This window comes from Euleptes europaea, chromosome 7, assembly GCF_029931775.1.
Source record: "Euleptes europaea isolate rEulEur1 chromosome 7, rEulEur1.hap1, whole genome shotgun sequence".
Lineage (NCBI taxonomy): Eukaryota > Metazoa > Chordata > Lepidosauria > Squamata > Sphaerodactylidae > Euleptes > Euleptes europaea.
In genome coordinates, this window is record NC_079318.1 from 20317444 (window position 1) to 20336671 (window position 19228).

The following is a 19228-nucleotide window of genomic DNA, read 5'->3' on the forward strand; positions in this document are numbered from 1 at the left end:
AATGATTGAGTCTGTTGTCTGTATTGTTGCATATAGCTTATTGTACGTTGGACCCTATTATGTAATTTCTTTACCATTTAATATGTCATGTTAACACTTAGGTGATGCTTCAGTTCTTTCTGGTGGTTTCAAACTTCTATAAACAACATAAATAAATACAAAGGTAAGCATTAATTTCAGCTTCCTTATGAAAACACACATGGCTGATAACAAAGGGAATAAGAAATGTGATCAAAGAGATTAACAAAATAAGGTAACACGAACAGCAACTTTCACAACAATGTTTTTAAGTGAGAAAGGCTAGCCAGTGAATATTACAATCATCAAGGTATGGAGATAAAAGTCGGGACCATAGCCTTAGAAGAACTGGTGAGAAGCGTACAAATTTCAGCATCAAGAAAAAACCTACATCATAGCAGCCGAAGAAATGGAAGCGAATGAAAGAAAAGCAAAACATTAAACAAGAACAGAAAACCTAGTAAGAAGACTGGATAACCATGTTACTAATGATGACAGAAAGAACCAAAATGAAAAATGAATATTACAGTTTTTACAATGATGTTGGGTAACATGAAGAGAGCCCTGACCTGGATGGCCCAGGCTAGCCTGATCTCGTCAGATCTCAGAAGCTAAGCAGGGTTGGCCCTGGTTAGTATTTGGATGGGAGACCATCAAGGAATACCAGGGTTGCTGTGCAGAGGAAGGCACTGGCAAACCACCTCTGTTAGTCTCTTGCCACGAAAACCCCAAAGGGGTTGCCATAAGTCGGCTGCGACTTGACGGCACTTTACACACATGCACACAACATGAAGAGAAAGGCTAGTTTGCAGTGTTAGCCTTTAGACTGATGATATGCCCATAGAAAAAGACAGCTTAACCTCTGAAACATTAAAGCCCCTCAAATAGACATTTGGGTCATGCAAACCCCAGGACTCAGCACTGCAGAAGAGCTGCTGCAAGGAGCTTCAGAAAGCCCGCTGTGCATACAAGGCTGATTGCACAAAATCCTTTGGGATCAGGCCATCCCAGCAGGCCGTTTATATTGGAAGATCAAGTGTTACAAGCTTGGTCATTACTCTACTGCAGGAAAGAACAGGCGGCACAGTCAGCAGATCTGTATAGGCATCAATTCCAAAGTAAAAGTATTCCATAAAGCACGCTTTCTTACCCAATATTCAAATGAATTATCCAGAATATTATTTTAAAATAATTTTTATTTTTCACAATTATTTATATATTATCCATAAGAATTTTTAAAGTGTAATTTAAGTATCACAGTAAAAAAAAGATGACATTTAAAACGAGTTTAATAGCTTACATGTTTAAAGACTCTCATACGTTCACAATTCTTCCATATCATTTCAGGAGTCCCATTATATATAGATTTAGTAAAATATTTCACTTTACAATGATTATGAAGGTCTTTGGGAAAAGCATGTAACAAATAATGCACCAATAAAGATAAATAGAAAACTGAAGACAAAGTATTTACATGTTTTCCTGAAACCCCAAGATCGTCTACTTTTGAAACTAAGCTATATTAGCACAATGTAATCTAAATGGAGTTAAGACCATTTTGTGAGGACAGCAATAATTTTAAAGACTATCATAATTTAAATATTAATGACAAGCAGGGATTAAAAAAATGATTCTGCTAACATTTTGAAAGGAGGATGCCTATTTCAGGAACTGAAAAATATCGGAGTAAACTTAGGTAAGTGGAGTTGGCTTCCAGAAGAATTCATGTTTGTTCACTTTAACTTAGGCACGACGTGAAGCATTTCATTACAGCATCCCTTGTAAAGAAGTACAAAATTAGAATTTGATCATGTGCAGCATGCCACAACTTCTATTATTATTATTACAGCAAAGTCTACCCACTCTGGATCTATGAATTCCAACAGTTCAAAGAAGTCTGTTGGGAGTGTGACAAAAGGATCGATAATTTTCAAACAACATAGTTTTTAAGTAGTTTTAAAAAAAGGGGGCTACAACCTGAAGTACAGTTACAGCACGATTTCCATTTGTGCAGCTTGAGCAAATGCCTGTTTACTTTGAAGTAACAGCTACCCACAAATATTCAGGGGAAAGGAATTATTCCCACATGCTTAAAAAAAAAAAGCACCCATTGTTACTAATGTGACAGTTACCAGATCAGAAGATGACTCCTAAGACATTATTATGAAAGCCAGAGAACTCGAATATTATAAAATGTTCCACATGGCTTAAAAAGTGACAGGTTAAAGTAAGTTCAAAGGAACCTCTGCTCTGATAGTGAAAGCCCAGAAAAATGCCTAGTGATTTTAAGGTGTGCTCACACACAATCTCTCACAGGCGTTAGAATTCACAGTGGCACTATTACACAGAAACAGTATGAAGAGCTGGTTTTTCATGAGGGCACACATTTTAAAAGTTGGGTATAATTGAACAAGCCCTTATTTTTGTAAAGTAATACAACCAAGGGACTCACCTTGCATAAGGAATATATGACAAACTGTACCTGAAAAGAGAAGTTAGAAAGCACAAGAATGTTTAGTTGACTCACCCTTTTAATTAATCCTCAAGGAAGTCTGTCTAATGTAACTGAAGATTACCTATACTGACTGAGCACACTTTAAAATAAAACAGCTTCTGGATGAACTCAGCGTACAGCCCAAAAAATTCTCTACTCTGAGTCTACTGAAAGTAGTTACTCAGCCATCAACAAGTTGGTATATAGACTGAACTTAAGCAACACAATAAAATTAGACTTTATCTGTAAACTGCCCCACAACACAAGAAGACCAGGTAAATAAAAAGAATCTTAATAGGAATCTTAAGGAAGAATTTAGTCTTTTGACACTGCAGATCAGTTCAGTGCCCAACCTTTAACACAGTCTCATAACTACCTTTTACATGAAAAGATTTATAACAGTAGTACAAGATAAAGGTTTACCAAGACTACTTACCAGGTCATTGCCAAGAACTGCAATATGCAGAACAGAACAGCCAACCCTTTCTTATGCCACTAAGGAAAGGGAGATAAGGAACATGCATAGAACTTGAGTGCTTTTTAAAGTTAAGACATCAAAATGAATTTTAGATGCAAGTCATCCTTCATCTAAAAACAGCAAATGCCATTGCTGCACATTCAAGATCCTTTGTGGCTATATATTTCAGTGGCACATGCAGCCTTTTTTTTGCCATCAAGTAACAGCTGACTTATGGTGACCCCCTGATGGGGTTTTCAAGGCAAGAGATGTTCAGAGGTGGTTTGCCATTGCCTGCCTCCGCCTCATGAGCCTGGTATTCCTTGGAGGTCTCCCATCCAAATACATACCAGGGTTGACCATACTTAGCTTCTGAGATCTGACAAGATCAGGCTAGCCAGAGCTATCCAGGTCAGGATACCTATTCTAAGCATATTACCTAAAAATAACTTCCATGAAGGTCAATAAGGCTTATTCTTCCGCAAGTGTATATAGGGAATACAAAATTTTCACTGTTTTTCTTTTAAAAATCCATGGCCTGACTACATCAAAATAAATTATAAATGGTAAGTGGTCAATGCTAGGCTGTGCATTGAGAAAAGCCAAACTGAAATAACCTCCCCAAAACACCTTATTGGTATTGTCCAGATTTTTTCCTCCCAAAGAAAAATGACAGCAATGTAAAGGGAGCCAAAAAGCAGATCCCCAAATAATGCCAAATTTGGGCCGCTTTGGCCCCACTGCCATTAAAAAAGAAAAGACCCCCCCTCCTCTCTCCCTTACTTACCTGCTAGTTGGCTGAAACATAACTCCCCTGCCACTTCTGGCTTGCAGCTCTGCACAGGCCACCATTGCTGCCTCCATACTCGGCTCGGAGAAGGTAGCCTGCGCAGAGCTGCGAGCCACTGCCACCCTGAAGTGAAGGTAAGTGGAGGGGAAGGTTGAAATGTGGGGGTGGCAAAATTTGGATTCGGGTCTAATAGACCCAATTTTTTTCGGGAATCCGGATACTCCTGATATGGAGGTCTGGGAATATCCAGGTTTACCGGAAAAAATTCAGGTCCATTAGACCCAAATCCAAATTTTACTGATTTGGGGGTGGGGGGCACACCCCTAGTGGATGTTACACCAGCCCTAAAACAAAAGACTAATGCAACTTAAGGAAGAAAATTTTACTATCAGTTTTGTATTAATTCCATTCATCCTCACCAAACCCAAAATGCTAAATCAATATTACTTACCCAGAACACAGCACACAGGGTTAGGATAAAAGAAAACTGGGGAAAGAAAAAAATCAATTACTAAACAGTGTACAGGGTGGTAGTTAGGAAACTCTCCCAACAGAATACTGAAAGGTCTAGAATACACCAAATTCCCTCAACCCCCTGCACTGTTGAGGAAATATTATTATTTAGTTTATTATTTAGCTTATTATTTAGGATGGCTTTAGAAGCAACATGCATGCTCATTTGTTTAAAAACTAATGGATCATACAGAATACACAGTGTATGTAAGCAGAAAGGGTTGAAGATAATGTTCCATACATGGACATATACAATGAATAGACCGCTATCCACACACCACAGTAATACGGCTGGTGAACAGTGTAAACTTTACATTGTAACAAATGTAAAGGTAAAAGAACAGAGACGGTTCTCAAGATGCGAATGGCTGTGGCATTTCCTCCACAAAATCATCTAAGCACTGAAAATGGGTGGGGGAATGCTTCAGGGATGTAATTTGTGAAGGACAGCTAACTGCAGATGCATTAAATCCTTCTGAAAACACTGATTGACAGGTGGTTCAGGAAGAATGCTACTGTTTTACCTGAGAGACGTCAGCTGAGACTGTCGGTTAGGAAGGAGGGTGGGGGGAGTAGAGCGGAAAGTAAAGGATCTGGGAGGATCCAGAAATAAGAAAGTGGAATCCCTTCCCAGAGGGAAACAGCTCCTAGGAAGAGTGTTAAAGATGGAAAACTGGAATCTATATGTACTGTATATACCTGCCTCCAGAGACTTTAGCACTTTTCTGTGAACTAAGCTTGTGCCTGTTTATCTAAGTAGTGAAAGCAACCTGATCTCATTCAACTGTTACAAACACCTGTCTGTAGAAAACAGCTAGTTTAGCAACAAACTATCTATTGCATATAGTGATACAAATTTTCCCTCATTCCTGTTGTCTTTTCACCTGCCAAGTTTAAAACTGAAACCTCCCTGACAGTCTGACTTGACCATTTCCCCATAAGTGTGAAATAAAACAGTTTATATGTAGTGAATTCATATCAGCCTCATGTGTGTCGTATTTAAATATGTGCCAATGAAAGGTTTTCAGTTACTCCACATCCTAGGTTGGGTCCGAATACATCTATAAACCTTTTATCATCTGGGGAGAAGGAAGGAAGGAGCCACTCGGCACAGTGAAAAGGGTGGGAGGAAGAATCATTGGGATTCACCCTGTTCAAACAGCCTGCTTTGTCATCAAACTGCTTCTTTGACCACATCAAAGATCTGATCACAAGTACTGTAAGCAGTTTTGCATCTGTGCAGTTGTAACATTGGGCATGGGGACAGAAAACTGCTCATTATGCAAGCCTAATTACTATGGCCCAGGTATTCATAGATTGTTTCTTTCCAAAGTAGCTAAGCAGGTAATACATGCTGCTTTTGTGCCTGAAGAGGTGACAGTATTCCCTTCTCTTCCACTTCACAGTCAAAAACCTTTATTATTTTGTGCTATACATCTCTGAGGTACACACTATTCTGGCTAAGAAAGGCCCAGTCAATTCCACTTCATGTTCCCAGGTTGAGAGCTGTGTGCCTCTAAACTAATACATTAACAGTGTAATCCTGAACAGTTTCACCCTTCTAAATCCACTGAAATGTACGGGCTTTGTAGGGTATAACTCTGCTTAGAATAGCACTGTAGGATTACTCATTAGATGTGCTGAAGATTAAACTGATCATCCCTTCCTTATCATTAGAAATACAGAATCAGAGAAAAAAAGACAAGGTTCCTGGCTGTGCAGAGTTCAGCCCCAATGAAGAGACAAATTGCCCTGTAAAGTGGTTCCACCACGACAAAAAAAAATTACTGGCTTGGGGGAACAGGATAGCCACAGCAAAGTGGTATGAGAAGACACACACCTGAAATATTCTGATCTGCAGTTACCTTGCCTTTCCTGTTAATGACCACTGAACCAAGTAGCTATAACAGAGGGAGACACTTCACCCCTGTACGTCACTCTCTGTGCAATGAAAATATCTTATGTACTGAAAAGGTCTGAGGAACAGCATATGGGGAAGGGGAGGTGGTTGTGGAAGATGTGGGGAACCTGCAGGAAATAGTATGAGAACTCACATATGCAAGCATATGCAAACTGTTCAAATACTGAGCTGTTTGCAACTTGTGAACCCACTCATCAGGTGATCAAGCATCCTTCAAACAGTTACAACAACTAGCAGAAAATGGATGGGTGGTGTTTGAGAAACAGTACTCCATTGCTGTTATGAGGCATTTGTTTTCAAAATTCAACCTTGTGGTCATATAACTAACAGCCCATTCCTGAAATTCGGGCTGAAAGGCCTTAGGAGGACAGAGCAGGGGCCCACACCACCAGCGCCCGGAAGGCGCATGCCAGCATGCAGGCCCGGCAGCCGGTCCCTGGCCGTGTTGGGTTTGGCCGCCGCCGCAGGCTCCCACCGGCCTCCAGACGCTGGCACAGGCGGCGGCGAGCCGGGAGGCGTTTCCGGGGCGTTCCGGCACTGGGTGGGGCCGATGTTAGTCGGCCTCCCAAGCCGTTTCGGTGCGAGAATGCCCCTTTTTGTTTTTTCAAAGATACGCCAGTTTTTGCTGGTGTATCTCCCATGCAACCCTTTTGGGCGCTGGGTAGAGGTTTCGGCAGTGCCGTTGGGTTGCCTCCTAAGACAGGCGCAGGCATTCCTTTCAGGAATGCATTGTTAGAAGTTTTTTGTAGTTTGAAATTCCACGGGAATGTTGCCGACAAGTTATCAATTATTAAAACTTCAGAAAAGGCAACCCAGGGCCCGAATATATAAACAGCGATAGTTAGCACTTGCATAATACTGTGCACAAAAGGGAGCTTCTTAATATATTAGTAATACACACTAGATACATTCTGAAACAATATTTTTTCTATGAACAGAAGTTTAACTTATGGGGCTAACACAAGTGTATACCCACTGAATAAAAAAAAATTGTAAGTCATAAAAAACTGTCAAGCAGAACCACTTTAAACAGACTGTATAATGAAAAAACTGCTGGAATAAACCCAATGTACTTCTATATTGTACCTTATTATAACACAATAATTTTATAAAGTCAGATACACAAATAGTTGTTATTTAATTTTCTATACGTTTGTCCTTTATACATTTAACCTAACTTCAACCACGTCCAGTCAAGTACATCTATTTTCCCAGATGACCTTTACAGAGTCACACATAGGTCAGCCAGATAACAATCTGATTACTGTATAATAGACTGAAATAGTATTGAAGGAAAGCAGATTTTCAAGCACAGCCAGCAAATGCACCAGCAAATGTACCAGCAAAACATCTTTTCCAGGGAGGGGCTGTAGCTCAGTGGTAGAGCGTCTGCTTAGCATGCAGAAGGTCCCGGTTCAATCTCCAGCATCTCCAGTTAAAGGGTAGGTGATGTGAAAGACCCCTGCCTGAGACCCTGGAGAGCCTCTGCCAGTCTGAATAGACAATACTGACTTTGATGGAACAAGGGTCTGATTCAATATAAGGCAGCTTCATGTGTTCCTGTGTGAATCCAAATGGAAAGCTAATATTATCTATTTGAAAAGCAAAGAAAGACGCAATTACCAGCATAACAAGCGTCGCCAATAATCGTGTTGGTTCAAACATCTTTTTCAGCTGCTTCACGGGACCCATCAAGAAGCAAGTACTGGTTTAGAATAAAAAGAGGAAAATAATGTTTATTATTAATTGATTTGATCTTTGCTTATTACATTTGCTTATTACATAAATGAGCATATATTCATGCTAGAAGTGTGGTATCAGTTTTACAGAACCAACCCTGCTGAAAATGCTTATTTTCTCCTGGGATACTGGAAAGGGACATCCCCAAGTGTATATGATTGTTAGCAATTTTGTGTCCAGCTTGGGATGGGCAAGGCATGAGAGTTATGTGATATAAGAAAAGGAACAGAAGTGAAACCAGAAGCAGTAACATTGGAAAGAAGAGAGGAAAATATTTAGTATACCGATTCATTGTACATAATCCCATGCTTTATTACAAAAAAAAAGACAAACCATTAGGGTTGCCTCTAATCCCAATAAGTGTTCTATTTGTTTTTAAATTGCCATGTGTAGTGAACCAATTAACAAATTTCTATGAATTAATGTGTAGGGAATATATAGCATTCAGCACATTTGAACATTCAGAGATCTCGCCAAGAAGTGGAAATATAACCAACATCTTTTAAAAAAGAGGAACAAGACATTCTTCTATACCTGGATAATGCAGAAATGTTTCCTAAGGTGTAGAATACAGCGTAGAGTTTCATGCCATTGTGTGGGACCCAAAGCATCACTGTCCCCTAAGCAAAATAAAGCCAGTTGTAAAGTATAACTGTGCAATGAAGTAAATGAGAATTGTGATTTTTACTAAAATAAACACACATACTGCTATATTTTACTTGCAACTGGATGTACTGAAGTTCTTTAACAGCCATAAAAAATTTAACCATGACAGACTTTAAAATCTGGAGGTATTAGCAGTGCCAAGATATGCAAGTTTAATGGAAAGCAGAGTAGAAATATTTCAGATAAAGTACCCAATGCAAATTGACTCTGCAGTTCTACAGTCAATTACTCTATGAAGGATCACTACAGGGAAAAGGTACATTTCAGGAGATGACATATTCCAAGGTTTCAAAGTACTGTTTAAAAGAATATTATGAACAGTATCTTCAAAACGGGCGTTTCTACCATAAGAGCATGAACTGAAGTTCAGGGTTACATGTACCTAGCAGAGATGTTTATGCTTTCCAGGGCTACATGTACCTAGCAGAGAAGCTGGAAAAAAATTAAAAATTGGGAAATACTGAAGAAAAGTCCTACGAAATATTCTCTTTTAGAATGAAGAAAACACTTTTTAAGAAGAGGTGTTCTTCAATACGCTAAGAACTATACAGTATAAAGATATTTATATAACATTAGATAATTCATGTATACTGCAGACATTTAACAGTTTAAGTGTTAGTTTTGTTCGCAATATGCCGTACTACACCAGTAATGCTCATTCAGTAGTACAAGAGCCACGTGTAGCATTTTGACATGCCACCTGTGCTTCTTGTAAGCACTGTTCCCCTCATGAAACCTGCCCCATGTTCCTAGGAAGTGGGCAATTTCTTTAAAAAATTCATTACTATTATGGGACCAATCTAAAACTAACAGCTTTCATTTTACAACACAATTTGCCAATGATCATTCTATCAAGGGTGTGGAGATGAGGGTTCCTTTATATGAGGTTGGGCCAACATAGGCAGCTGAATGAGGTGGTGGAGTGCGGCATGCCACTGTTGAAAACAGAACTTCTTCCAAGTAGAAAACTTAGCATGGAGAGAGGTTCTAACCACTCTGTCTCCTGCAACACTACAGTTCAACTTAAGGGAACTCTTAACATAAGGAAACATTTTTAACATCAACCTGATAAAGAGTTCTAAAGAACTTGAAAGCTTGCACACGGTTTTGTGTCACAATCCGACTTGCAAGTCATTCCCCTCGCTCCAGCTATCCAAGGGCTGGCTAAGGTTCAACAGTGCCAAGGAGGCAAAATTCAAAATGATCAGAGGTAATATAATAATTAAAAGTTATATTCTTGTTATATATTATTGTTTGTGGCTAGTGTAGTCCTGTGGTTCTTTTGGTTGATGGGAAATGATAGCGTGGCTCTCCATGATCTACGGAGGACCGCTGCACTACAGTATTGAAGAGGACCATGTTGTTTAGTCTAACTCAATAGCCAAATCCACTAACAGTCCTTAATATTCTGAATGTAGGAAGACTGTTTCTAAGTCCAAACAATCAACCTTTTGTTTACTACAAAAGGAATGGTTTCTATTTCCAACTTTCATTTAAAAATAGAATGCATTCCCTTTTCTCCCATGGTTTCAAAATTATTGGACAATATCCATATCTTGTATACAAAGCTCCAGGAGAAGACAAATGACAGCTAATATTTCTTTCCTCTATCAGTTACCAGTCGACTTTAGTTAGACTCTTCCTCCATGAAGAGTCCCCCCCACTGTTTTAGATTTACGATTAGGTCTCTGTGCATTTCCTAATTTTTAGAAGAAGAATGGCCAAGACCCACAGATGGGTCTTTTCATGGTAACACCAGTACTGTGGAATTCCCTCCACGGAGAAATCTTTTAGGCAACCTCTCTAATATCTACCAATATGCAAGTTGTTCTTTTTCCTGTTGCCTTGAAAACCCTATAGGGTTGCCATAAGTCAGCTGTGACTTGATAGCATTTTTCACACGCACGGTCTGGATTAACATTGATAAATGGGTCACTTTTTTGGGCGGGTGGAGGGTGAAGGGGTATCTTTTTGGATTTAATGGTTTGGTAAAAATGAAAGTAATAATTAGTATATCAAGATACTCTTTTGTAATTTTTGTATTTTGTTTTTTTATTGTATTGTTTTGTGTTATACAAATTAATAAAAAATTATTTAAAAACTGATAAATTGATATAGATCCTTTATTGACTATATTGTAACATGAATTATTGTTACTATATTTTAACATAAACTATAGTTCCAGTTTACCACTGAGGTAATTTTTTGTGGATAGATACAGTGTACCAGTCAGATCACATATTTGCATTCATGTATATTGCCTACATAAATATACCTTTTGAGGGGGAAGCATTCAAACATTCTCTCCTCATGTCATGAGCCCCTTGCACACAGGAAACTGCTAAGTCTGAGAAAGGTCATCTATCTGATAACTTTACATTGCATGCAATATAAGGTACATCTGGGCATCCCATCATTCTGAAATGGTAGACTTGCTAAGGTTGTACTTTTTCAGAACTTGCAAGACTGGCCAATCTCTACCTTTGATCCAAGTCGAAAGAAACCCATACAGTTCCAAGTATTGTAGGTCATATGAAAAAGCCATTTTTATATTTACTTACAAGAATAGAGCACAAAATGCCACCAACGAAGCATATTGCGAACCATTTCACTCGAGTACTAAAACTAAGAGATGAAGAATCCAGCACCTTTGGGCAAAGAAAAAACAAGAAAGAAGTTAAAGATTTTTGTAAGACAAAGACATTTAGGAAGAAATCTTTGCCTGTTCAAGAATCATAACACATGGGTTGCAGTTATTTAAGAACCAGTCACACAATACTGTTATAAATGAAGGGTTGTTTGCTAGCTGGATGACAGCTGGAGAGCAGTGTATGAGCTTACACTGGCTTCAACCCCTACAATTTCCACAAATGTATTCCTGCCCACAGAAGCATATCTCCCTCTTCTCACTGAAACCCAAAATTCTGCCCACCAGCAAGATACTATTCTGGGAAGGAGATTCCCAGGTATACTGGGGGGATCAGTAAGTGCTCCCCCACAAATGCAGATGTTTTAGCCACAATCCAACCTACTGTATCTGCTGTTATGTTGTTTTATAGTGACTATTACAGGTCCAGAAATAAAAGTTGCATTAACGGGTCCAAACATTTCAGCAGTTCCCTACCTAGTAAATGCTAATCAACAAGATATTTGAGGTTTTCAGACAATCACAGAATGAGACAAAAAAATCCCCCCACACACACACATAAAACAAACTATTGAATGTCAAGACAATCTTTCAATCATAAAACAGGTCACTGTATATTTGTTTCAGAGACATTAATTTAGTTAACGAGAATTACATGAAGTTTGTTTACATCAGATACCTTTTCTGTCAAGAACCTGAGTTCTCCTCTATGAAGGTGATGGTGGAATCCAGACTGTTCAAATAGGTGACGGCTGACTGCATTCAGATGCAACTAGGCCCCTGTCTGTTACTGGCATGAACACACATTATTCTTGTGCCAGTTTGTTTCCTTCTTCCTCTCCACACTCACAAACACACACAGAGGAAAACAGAAAACTTCCTGGTTCCAGAGGCCTTGAATCAAGCTCTAATGTGAAATAACACCTCTGCCTGCATTTGGACACCAGGAGAAACTGAAGCTTGATTTAAGGATTCTAAAACCAGACAGTCTTCAATTGGGGTCCATATGTGAAGGGAGGAAGTGCACAAAAACAGAGGGCATGCCCATCACACACAGAGGTGTGTTATGTCATCCGCACATAGCCCCCGCTTCTTTGCCTAAGTTGTGTCCAAGGATATACAAATCAGTCACTAAGCACTCAAAGCCACCCACCAAGCATCTTTTTCTGGCAGCTGCCCAACACAAGAGGTGTGATCTCTGCCTCCCTCAAGTTCTCAACGCATTACAGAGAGCTTGGGGTGTGCGTATCACCACACTAGATCAGAGACATAGATCCCATTTGTGCCTCAAGTTCCTGGCAAACGCAAAGAACTCATGGAAAAATTAATGATCACTTCATATCAAGTTTTAGAGAGCAGTGCAGGAAGAAAAAAACAATATGCTGCTTCTCTAATTTTTTTCTCCTGTTCCAGGGGACTGCAAGAAGGAAATGGGCTGTTAGCAACTACAAATAATGACTAACTACCAAGCCAGATAAAATCTGTGGACTCCCTGAATGTCTCCTTGTCGCTACTAAGTTGTCAGCCTGTCTGTTCTAACCTTGAAGGGATCATGACACACTAAGGCCAACAATAGTATCTGTAGTTGCTCTAACACATCCCTCTTCTCACATTTCTTATCAGACACATTATTCTGCGAATCAGCCCATCTCCCACCATTTCTCCCCTTTTCAAAGCAACAATAGCTTTAGATATATAACTGCATATATACATATATCTTACCTTTTCAAATCCAAATCTTTATCCTTATATAGGCAGCAGGGAAAAAGACATTAAAAATTTAACCATCACCCTACTGAGTAATACAAAAGATTGATTCGCAAACATAGGGACAAGGTTACATACCAGTGGGCTATGCGTTGAGAAGTTCTAGAACCTACAGGGCTTCAAATACCTTTGACTGTCATGAGGAAACATGCATTGTGTACCAAACTCCATTTAGAAACAATCAGAAAAGGCACAATCACCCACTTCCCCCCCCCCAGCTAGAAGACTGGCTTCATTTGGTCTGTCAGTTTCTGTAAGTTCACAAGTACGACACTTTTCAAAGAACTACTTTTATTTATTTTATTTACTTCGATATCCCATACAGTTATCAATATTTCTGATTCAATAGGACACCCACTGTGTCGCTCCTTACACTATAATTGCAAAAATTAGAGAAAATGCCGGCTTGCGATCATGAGGGTTTAAAAGGATTATCAGCTTTGTGAATCTGTAATTTATATTTCTAGAGCAACAATTTATTATTTATTAAAACATTTATACCCCACCTTTTTCAAGGTTCAAGGCAGCTTACAATAACAGTTAAACGCTTTCAATTAGAACCAAAATAAAATAAACCCCACATCTCTCCCTCCCTTCCCCACTTAAAAGATGCCAGTCATACAAACTCCCTAAAAAGCCCTGGCAAACAAGCAGACCTCCAGAAGATCAGCCTTTGCAGAAAGGCAAAACTTAAGGATGCAGATGCTAACCCATAAAGGGCTAGCAAAACCATGCTTCCAGGTCACAGGCTCATTAAAATTCCAATTGTGGTTTAAGATGTTTCTAGCTCTTATGGATTTTCAGCCAAACTCAAAAAAATGCAGAAGAAACAAGGACCAAAGAACACAAGCTTTTCAGCCAAAATTATTATTTCCATCTCAGAAGCTTTCACAACCTTCCTCATAGCTTCCTGTTCATGATGTTTTTCATAGAAAGATAATTTCAAGGCAACTTAACTGCGTCCACAAACTACTCTGACATCCTGAAAATGAGACACACATGCTTAGCAACTCGGAAGAGTATTGTACATGACACCTAATGCTGAACAAATGGCTCCAGATTCAACAGAAACTGTGAGGAGATCTAAAGACAAACCAAGAGGAAAATAGCTTTGATACTAATTCAGAGCTTAAAGGAAGTCCAACTGTAAACTGGCTTCTGGATAGGCATCTGGGACCCACAATGTACAAGCATTACATACAAGGTATATGGAAGATACAGCACAGTAACTACTTAACTGATCGTGCTAGCAAAACCTTACTGAAAACTGCTGAGAAGATGATAAGAAAGCCCTAGGGAAAATTTCTTTCATTAACAAAGAAATGCACCAGTGGCAAGGAAGGGAAGAAGAATCACCACTCCTTTGCAACTTTTGTACTTTTTTTTGCCAGGTCTGCACAAATGTACCCTCCATATTACAGCTGCAACTTGATGGCACTTTACACACACAACAGGGTTGCACTGTGCAAAATGGTTTACAAACTTACTTGGATTCAGGACTGTATATCTTACTGTAAGTAGGATCCTATTATGTAATTTTTGCATCGCTTAATGTGTCATTAATGCTATGCTTCAGTTCTATCTTTTAGACTTTTGGTTGGTTCCAGACTTTTACTATCCTAGTGCATTGTTTATTGAATGCCCCATTTTGTTGACTGTACTGTATTCTGGGTAATCCTCGAGTCCCTGTGAGAAAGGTAGACTATGTGTGTTAAGTGCCGTCAAGTCGCTTCCGACTCATGGCGACCCTTTTAATCAGTGCTCTCCAAAATGTCCTGTCTTTGACAGCCTTGCTCAGGTCTTCCAAACTGAGAGCGGTGGCTTCCTCTTTTCCTGATGCGTTCAACTTTTCCTAGCATGACTGTCTTTTCTAGTGACTCTTGCCTTCTCATAATGTGACCAAAATACAATAGCTTCAGTTTAGCCATTTTAGCTTCCAAGGTCAGTTCAGGCTTGATTTGATCTATAACCCACTTATTTTTTTTTTTTTTGGCAGTCAACGGTATTCGTAACACTCCCCTCCAACACCACATTTCTAAGGGATTTACTTTCTTCCTATCCGCTATAAAAACACAAATAAATACTTCCTCCTCAATACCAACATGATATGACAGACCAATCCCACCACCTTTTTTCACGTATTGCTACGATCTCATAGACTGAGCGCACTCCTGAGCCCCATACATGTCCCAGAAGACTAGGGACAGGGCAACTAACAAAAAAAAAAGGCTAGCCAAAATACCTGTATTGCTTCCTTTGCGCCTACATCTCTCTGGCATTAGAATCAGAGTAGGAAGGAACCACCAGGGTCATCTAGTCCAACCCCCTGCACAATGCAGGAAACTCACATCTACCTCCCCCACCCCACACCCCCAGTAACCAGAATATGTCCAAGATGCCTTCCCTCTTATCATCTCCCTAAGGTCACAGAATCAGCATTGCTGACAGATGGCCATCTAACCTCCTCTTAAAAATCTCCAGGGAAGGAGAGCTCACCATCTCCCGAGGAAGCCTGTTCCACTGAGGAACCGCTCTGTTAGAAAAGTCTTCCTAATGTCTAGACAGAAACTCTGTTGATTTAATTCCAACCCGCTGGTTCTGGTCCAACCTTCTTGGGCAACAGAAAACAACCCGGCACCCTCCTCTGTATGACAGCCCTTCAAGTTGAATCTGAGTTGGAAGGGACCACCAGGGTCATCTAGTCCAACCCCCTGCACAATGCAGGGAATTCACAACCACCTCCCCCTACACCCCCAGTGCCCCCTCTGTGTGTGTGTGTGTGTGTAAAGTGCCGTCAAGTCGCAGCCGACTTATGGCGACACCTTTTTGGGGTTTTCATGGCAAGAGACTAACAGAGGTGGTTTGCCAGTGCCTTCCTCTGCACAGCAACCCTGGTGTTCCTTGGTAGTCTCCCATCCAAATACTAACCAGGGTTGACCCTGCTTGGCTTCTGAGATCTGACGAGATCAGGCCAACCTGGGCCATCCAGGTCAGGGCAGTGACCCCTACATGCCCAGAAGATGGCCAAGATGCCCTCCCTCTCATTATCTGCTCAAGGTTATAGAATCAGCATTGCTGAGGGTTATCATGTCATCATGTCCCCTCTCAGTCTTCTCCTCTCCAGGCTAAACATACCCAGCTCCTTCAACCTTTCCTCATAGGACTTGGTCCCCAGACCCCTCACCATCTTTGCTGCCCTCCTCTCGGAGTTTATCCCATCAGCCCTACAACCTCCCCCCACCCCCGGTTCTAAATCAGGGCAACATTTCACCTATATTTGTTAATATTTTCTTGGTTGGACTTCTACCATCATTGGTTCACGCATGTTAGAAAGGGAGATTCAGATAGATGAAAAAAGGAGATATGGATTTATGTTGGGAAATGCGGAAAGGAAAGAGGCACTTTTATGCACGTATGATGGATATGTAAAAAAATTAAAAGCTTTTGGAAAAAAGTTATTAGGGAAACTAATAATTTGATTAATGGCAGAGTAAAAAGAAAACCTGCGTTTTGTTTATTGGGAATTCCACAAAAAATATGAGTAACAATGACAGGGTTATTTGTCAATATAGTTTTGCTGCTGCAAGAATTGTAATAGCTAAAGTTTGGAAGCAAGTGAATAAATCTTAAATTCATGATGAGAGAAATTATGGCTGTATATGAGGATGGCCAAATTAACGGAATTCCTACATGGAAAAGATATGGAAGAATTTAAAAAAACCTGGGCAAAGGCCGTCACATATTGGGATAAACTGGCAAAAATGGATTTCACTACTTTAATTAGTGAGTTTTAGAAACTAGTTTTAATATTTTAATATTTTATTGTTAATAGATATTTTTAAAACTGTTTCGACACTTCTTCGGAAGTCGGGTGACGGGTCACTTTTTTAAGGTGGGTGGTGGGTCGAAGGGGCATCTTATTGGACTTTATAATGTTGTAACCATGAATGTATTAATGCATTAATAAGTATATACAGATACTCTTTTGTATTTTCTTTTTTTAAATTTTTTATATTATTATTATTGTATCTGTTTGTTTTATGTTTTAAAAATTAATAAAATGTAAAAAAAAAAAAATAAGCTACCGTGGCTGAATTTCTTACAGGCGTTCTTAAAGAACAAGAAAAGTTTTATTAACCCGACTTGTAACTTTTATGTATTGCCCTTTGGAGGTATATGGTTGTTGTTTTCTATCTCTGTCCTTTGGTATGCCAATAAAGGTTAATGAAATGAAATGAAATAATAAAATGTATTTTAAAAAAAAAGAAAAAAGGAAGGGAGATTCACCCAAGACGGTTAAGAATGACTTGCAAAGAGAAGCCCCAAGGATGGCGCGGCCTAATAAACCCCTTGCACGTTTACTCGGGAGTAAGCCAAAGCGGGGAGAGCCAGGAGGCAAACTCTGGAGAGACCCGCGACGCCTCCCTCCCGAGCCACCCCATACCTGCGCCGTCAGGCCCTGCTCCTCGTCGTCCTGCCCGCTCAGCACCCGGCGGAGCTTGTCCATGGCCGCTTCCGAGGGCCTCGAACCGCCGCCGCCGCCGAGCACCCAACGGCCGCTCGCTCGCGCGTGCGCCCCTCAGCCGACCCCGCGCGACTCCCTTGGCTCCGCCCCCGGAGGAACGGCCTACCCGGCGGCCTCGTGACTTCCGGGTAGGCCGTTCCTCCGGGGGCGGAGCCAAGGGAGTCGCGCGGGGTCGGCTCAGGGGCGCACGCGCGAGCGAGCGGCCGTTGGGTGCTCGGCGGCGCCTGAACCTCCTGCCCTCCGAACCTCATTGGCCCTTTCTTCCGCGGCTAAAGTAGCGACCCCCCCCCAGGCCACGCCCACGCCGCTCGGCTTGCCCCGCCCATAAGGAGCGCCAAGGCGGAAGCGCCCGCCGCCTGATTTTACGCACGCGCGTTCCTTCATTCATCCAACCGCAGCTAATTAAAAAACAATTTGAGCTATGCCGATGATACTACATTACTGGGAGAAAATAGCGAGGACTTGAAACGACTACTGCTGAAAGCTATAAGAGAAAATACCCAAAGCAGGACTGCAACTGAACATCAAAAAGACAAAAAGTAATGACTACAGGAGAATTACACAAACTTTTAAGGTTGACAATGAGGAAATTGAAATTGTTCAAGGCTTTCTATTCCTTGGCTCCACCATCAGCCAGAAGGGAGACAGCAGCCAAGAAATCAGAAGGAGGTTGAGACTGGGAAGGGCAGCCATCAAGGAGCTAGAAAAGATCCTGAAGTGGAAGGATGCGTCACACTGGCCACCAAGACTAGATTAATTCATGCCATCGGATTCCCTATTACTACGTATGGGTGTGAAAGCTGGACAGTGAAGAAAGCGGATAGGAAGAAAATAGATTCCTTTGAAATGTGGTGTTGGAGGAGAGTGTTACGGATACCCTGGACTGCCAAAAAAACAAATCAGTGGGATATAGATCAAATCAAGCCTGAAATGACCCTAGAAGCTAAAATGACTAAACTGAGGCTATCGTATTTTGGTCACATTGTGAGAAGACAAGAGCCACTGGAAAAGACCATCATGCTAGAAAAGGTGGAGGGCAGCAAGTAAAGAGGAAGACCCAACAAGAGATGGATGGACTCAATAAAGGAAGCCTCAGCCCCCAATTTGCAAGATCTGAGCAAGGCGATCAAAGATAGGACATTTTGGAGGACATTGATTCATAGGGTTGCCATGTGTCGGAAGTGATTTGACGGCACTTAACACACACAACTTATTCTACAATGTATATTTGCAAGAATGTGCATTGTTTTAAAATGGACTTCCTCCGGTTTGTAGCCTGCATTCACAGCTCTCAGATTTAAAAGCATTCTTTTAAAAAACATTGTGAAGTCACCAGTTTTCTGCCTTATATAGTTGTCTCCATCATGCTAAGAAAAGGTGAGAGCAGCAGGAAAAGAGGAAGACCCAACAAGAGGTGGATTGACTCAATAAAGGAAGCCACGGCCTTCAATTTGCAAGATCTGAGCAAGGCTGTCAAAGATAGGACATTTTGGAGGACTTTCACTCATAGGGTCGCCATGAGTCGGAGGCAACTTGACGGCACTTAACACACACAAGGGGAGGGGGAATGGGAGGGGGCTGAGCAACGCAGTGGGTGTGTTCGACAGAGGGGGCAGAGAAGGGAACAGCGCCTTAAACGTGTCCACGCCTCAGGGGGGAGATCATCCCAAAAACAGCGAAAAAGGAAACG

The 19228-nt window shown here is 40.8% G+C and overlaps 1 protein-coding gene across 1 annotated transcript; it reads right to left on the reverse strand.

The window, feature by feature from the left end:
* Positions 1-1690: 1690 nt before the first annotated feature.
* On the reverse strand, positions 1691-17544 carry SFT2D1 (SFT2 domain containing 1). Its single transcript, XM_056852947.1, has 8 exons — positions 17458-17544; positions 11161-11247; positions 8468-8553; positions 7817-7898; positions 4211-4246; positions 2949-3007; positions 2471-2500; positions 1691-1796 (listed from the first exon to the last, which is right to left on the reverse strand). The coding sequence occupies exons 1-8, from the start codon at positions 17518-17520 to the stop codon at positions 1757-1759; spliced, it is 483 nt and encodes a 160-aa protein (XP_056708925.1). The 5' UTR covers positions 17521-17544; the 3' UTR covers positions 1691-1756.
* Between the last annotated feature and the right edge of the window lie 1684 nt (positions 17545-19228).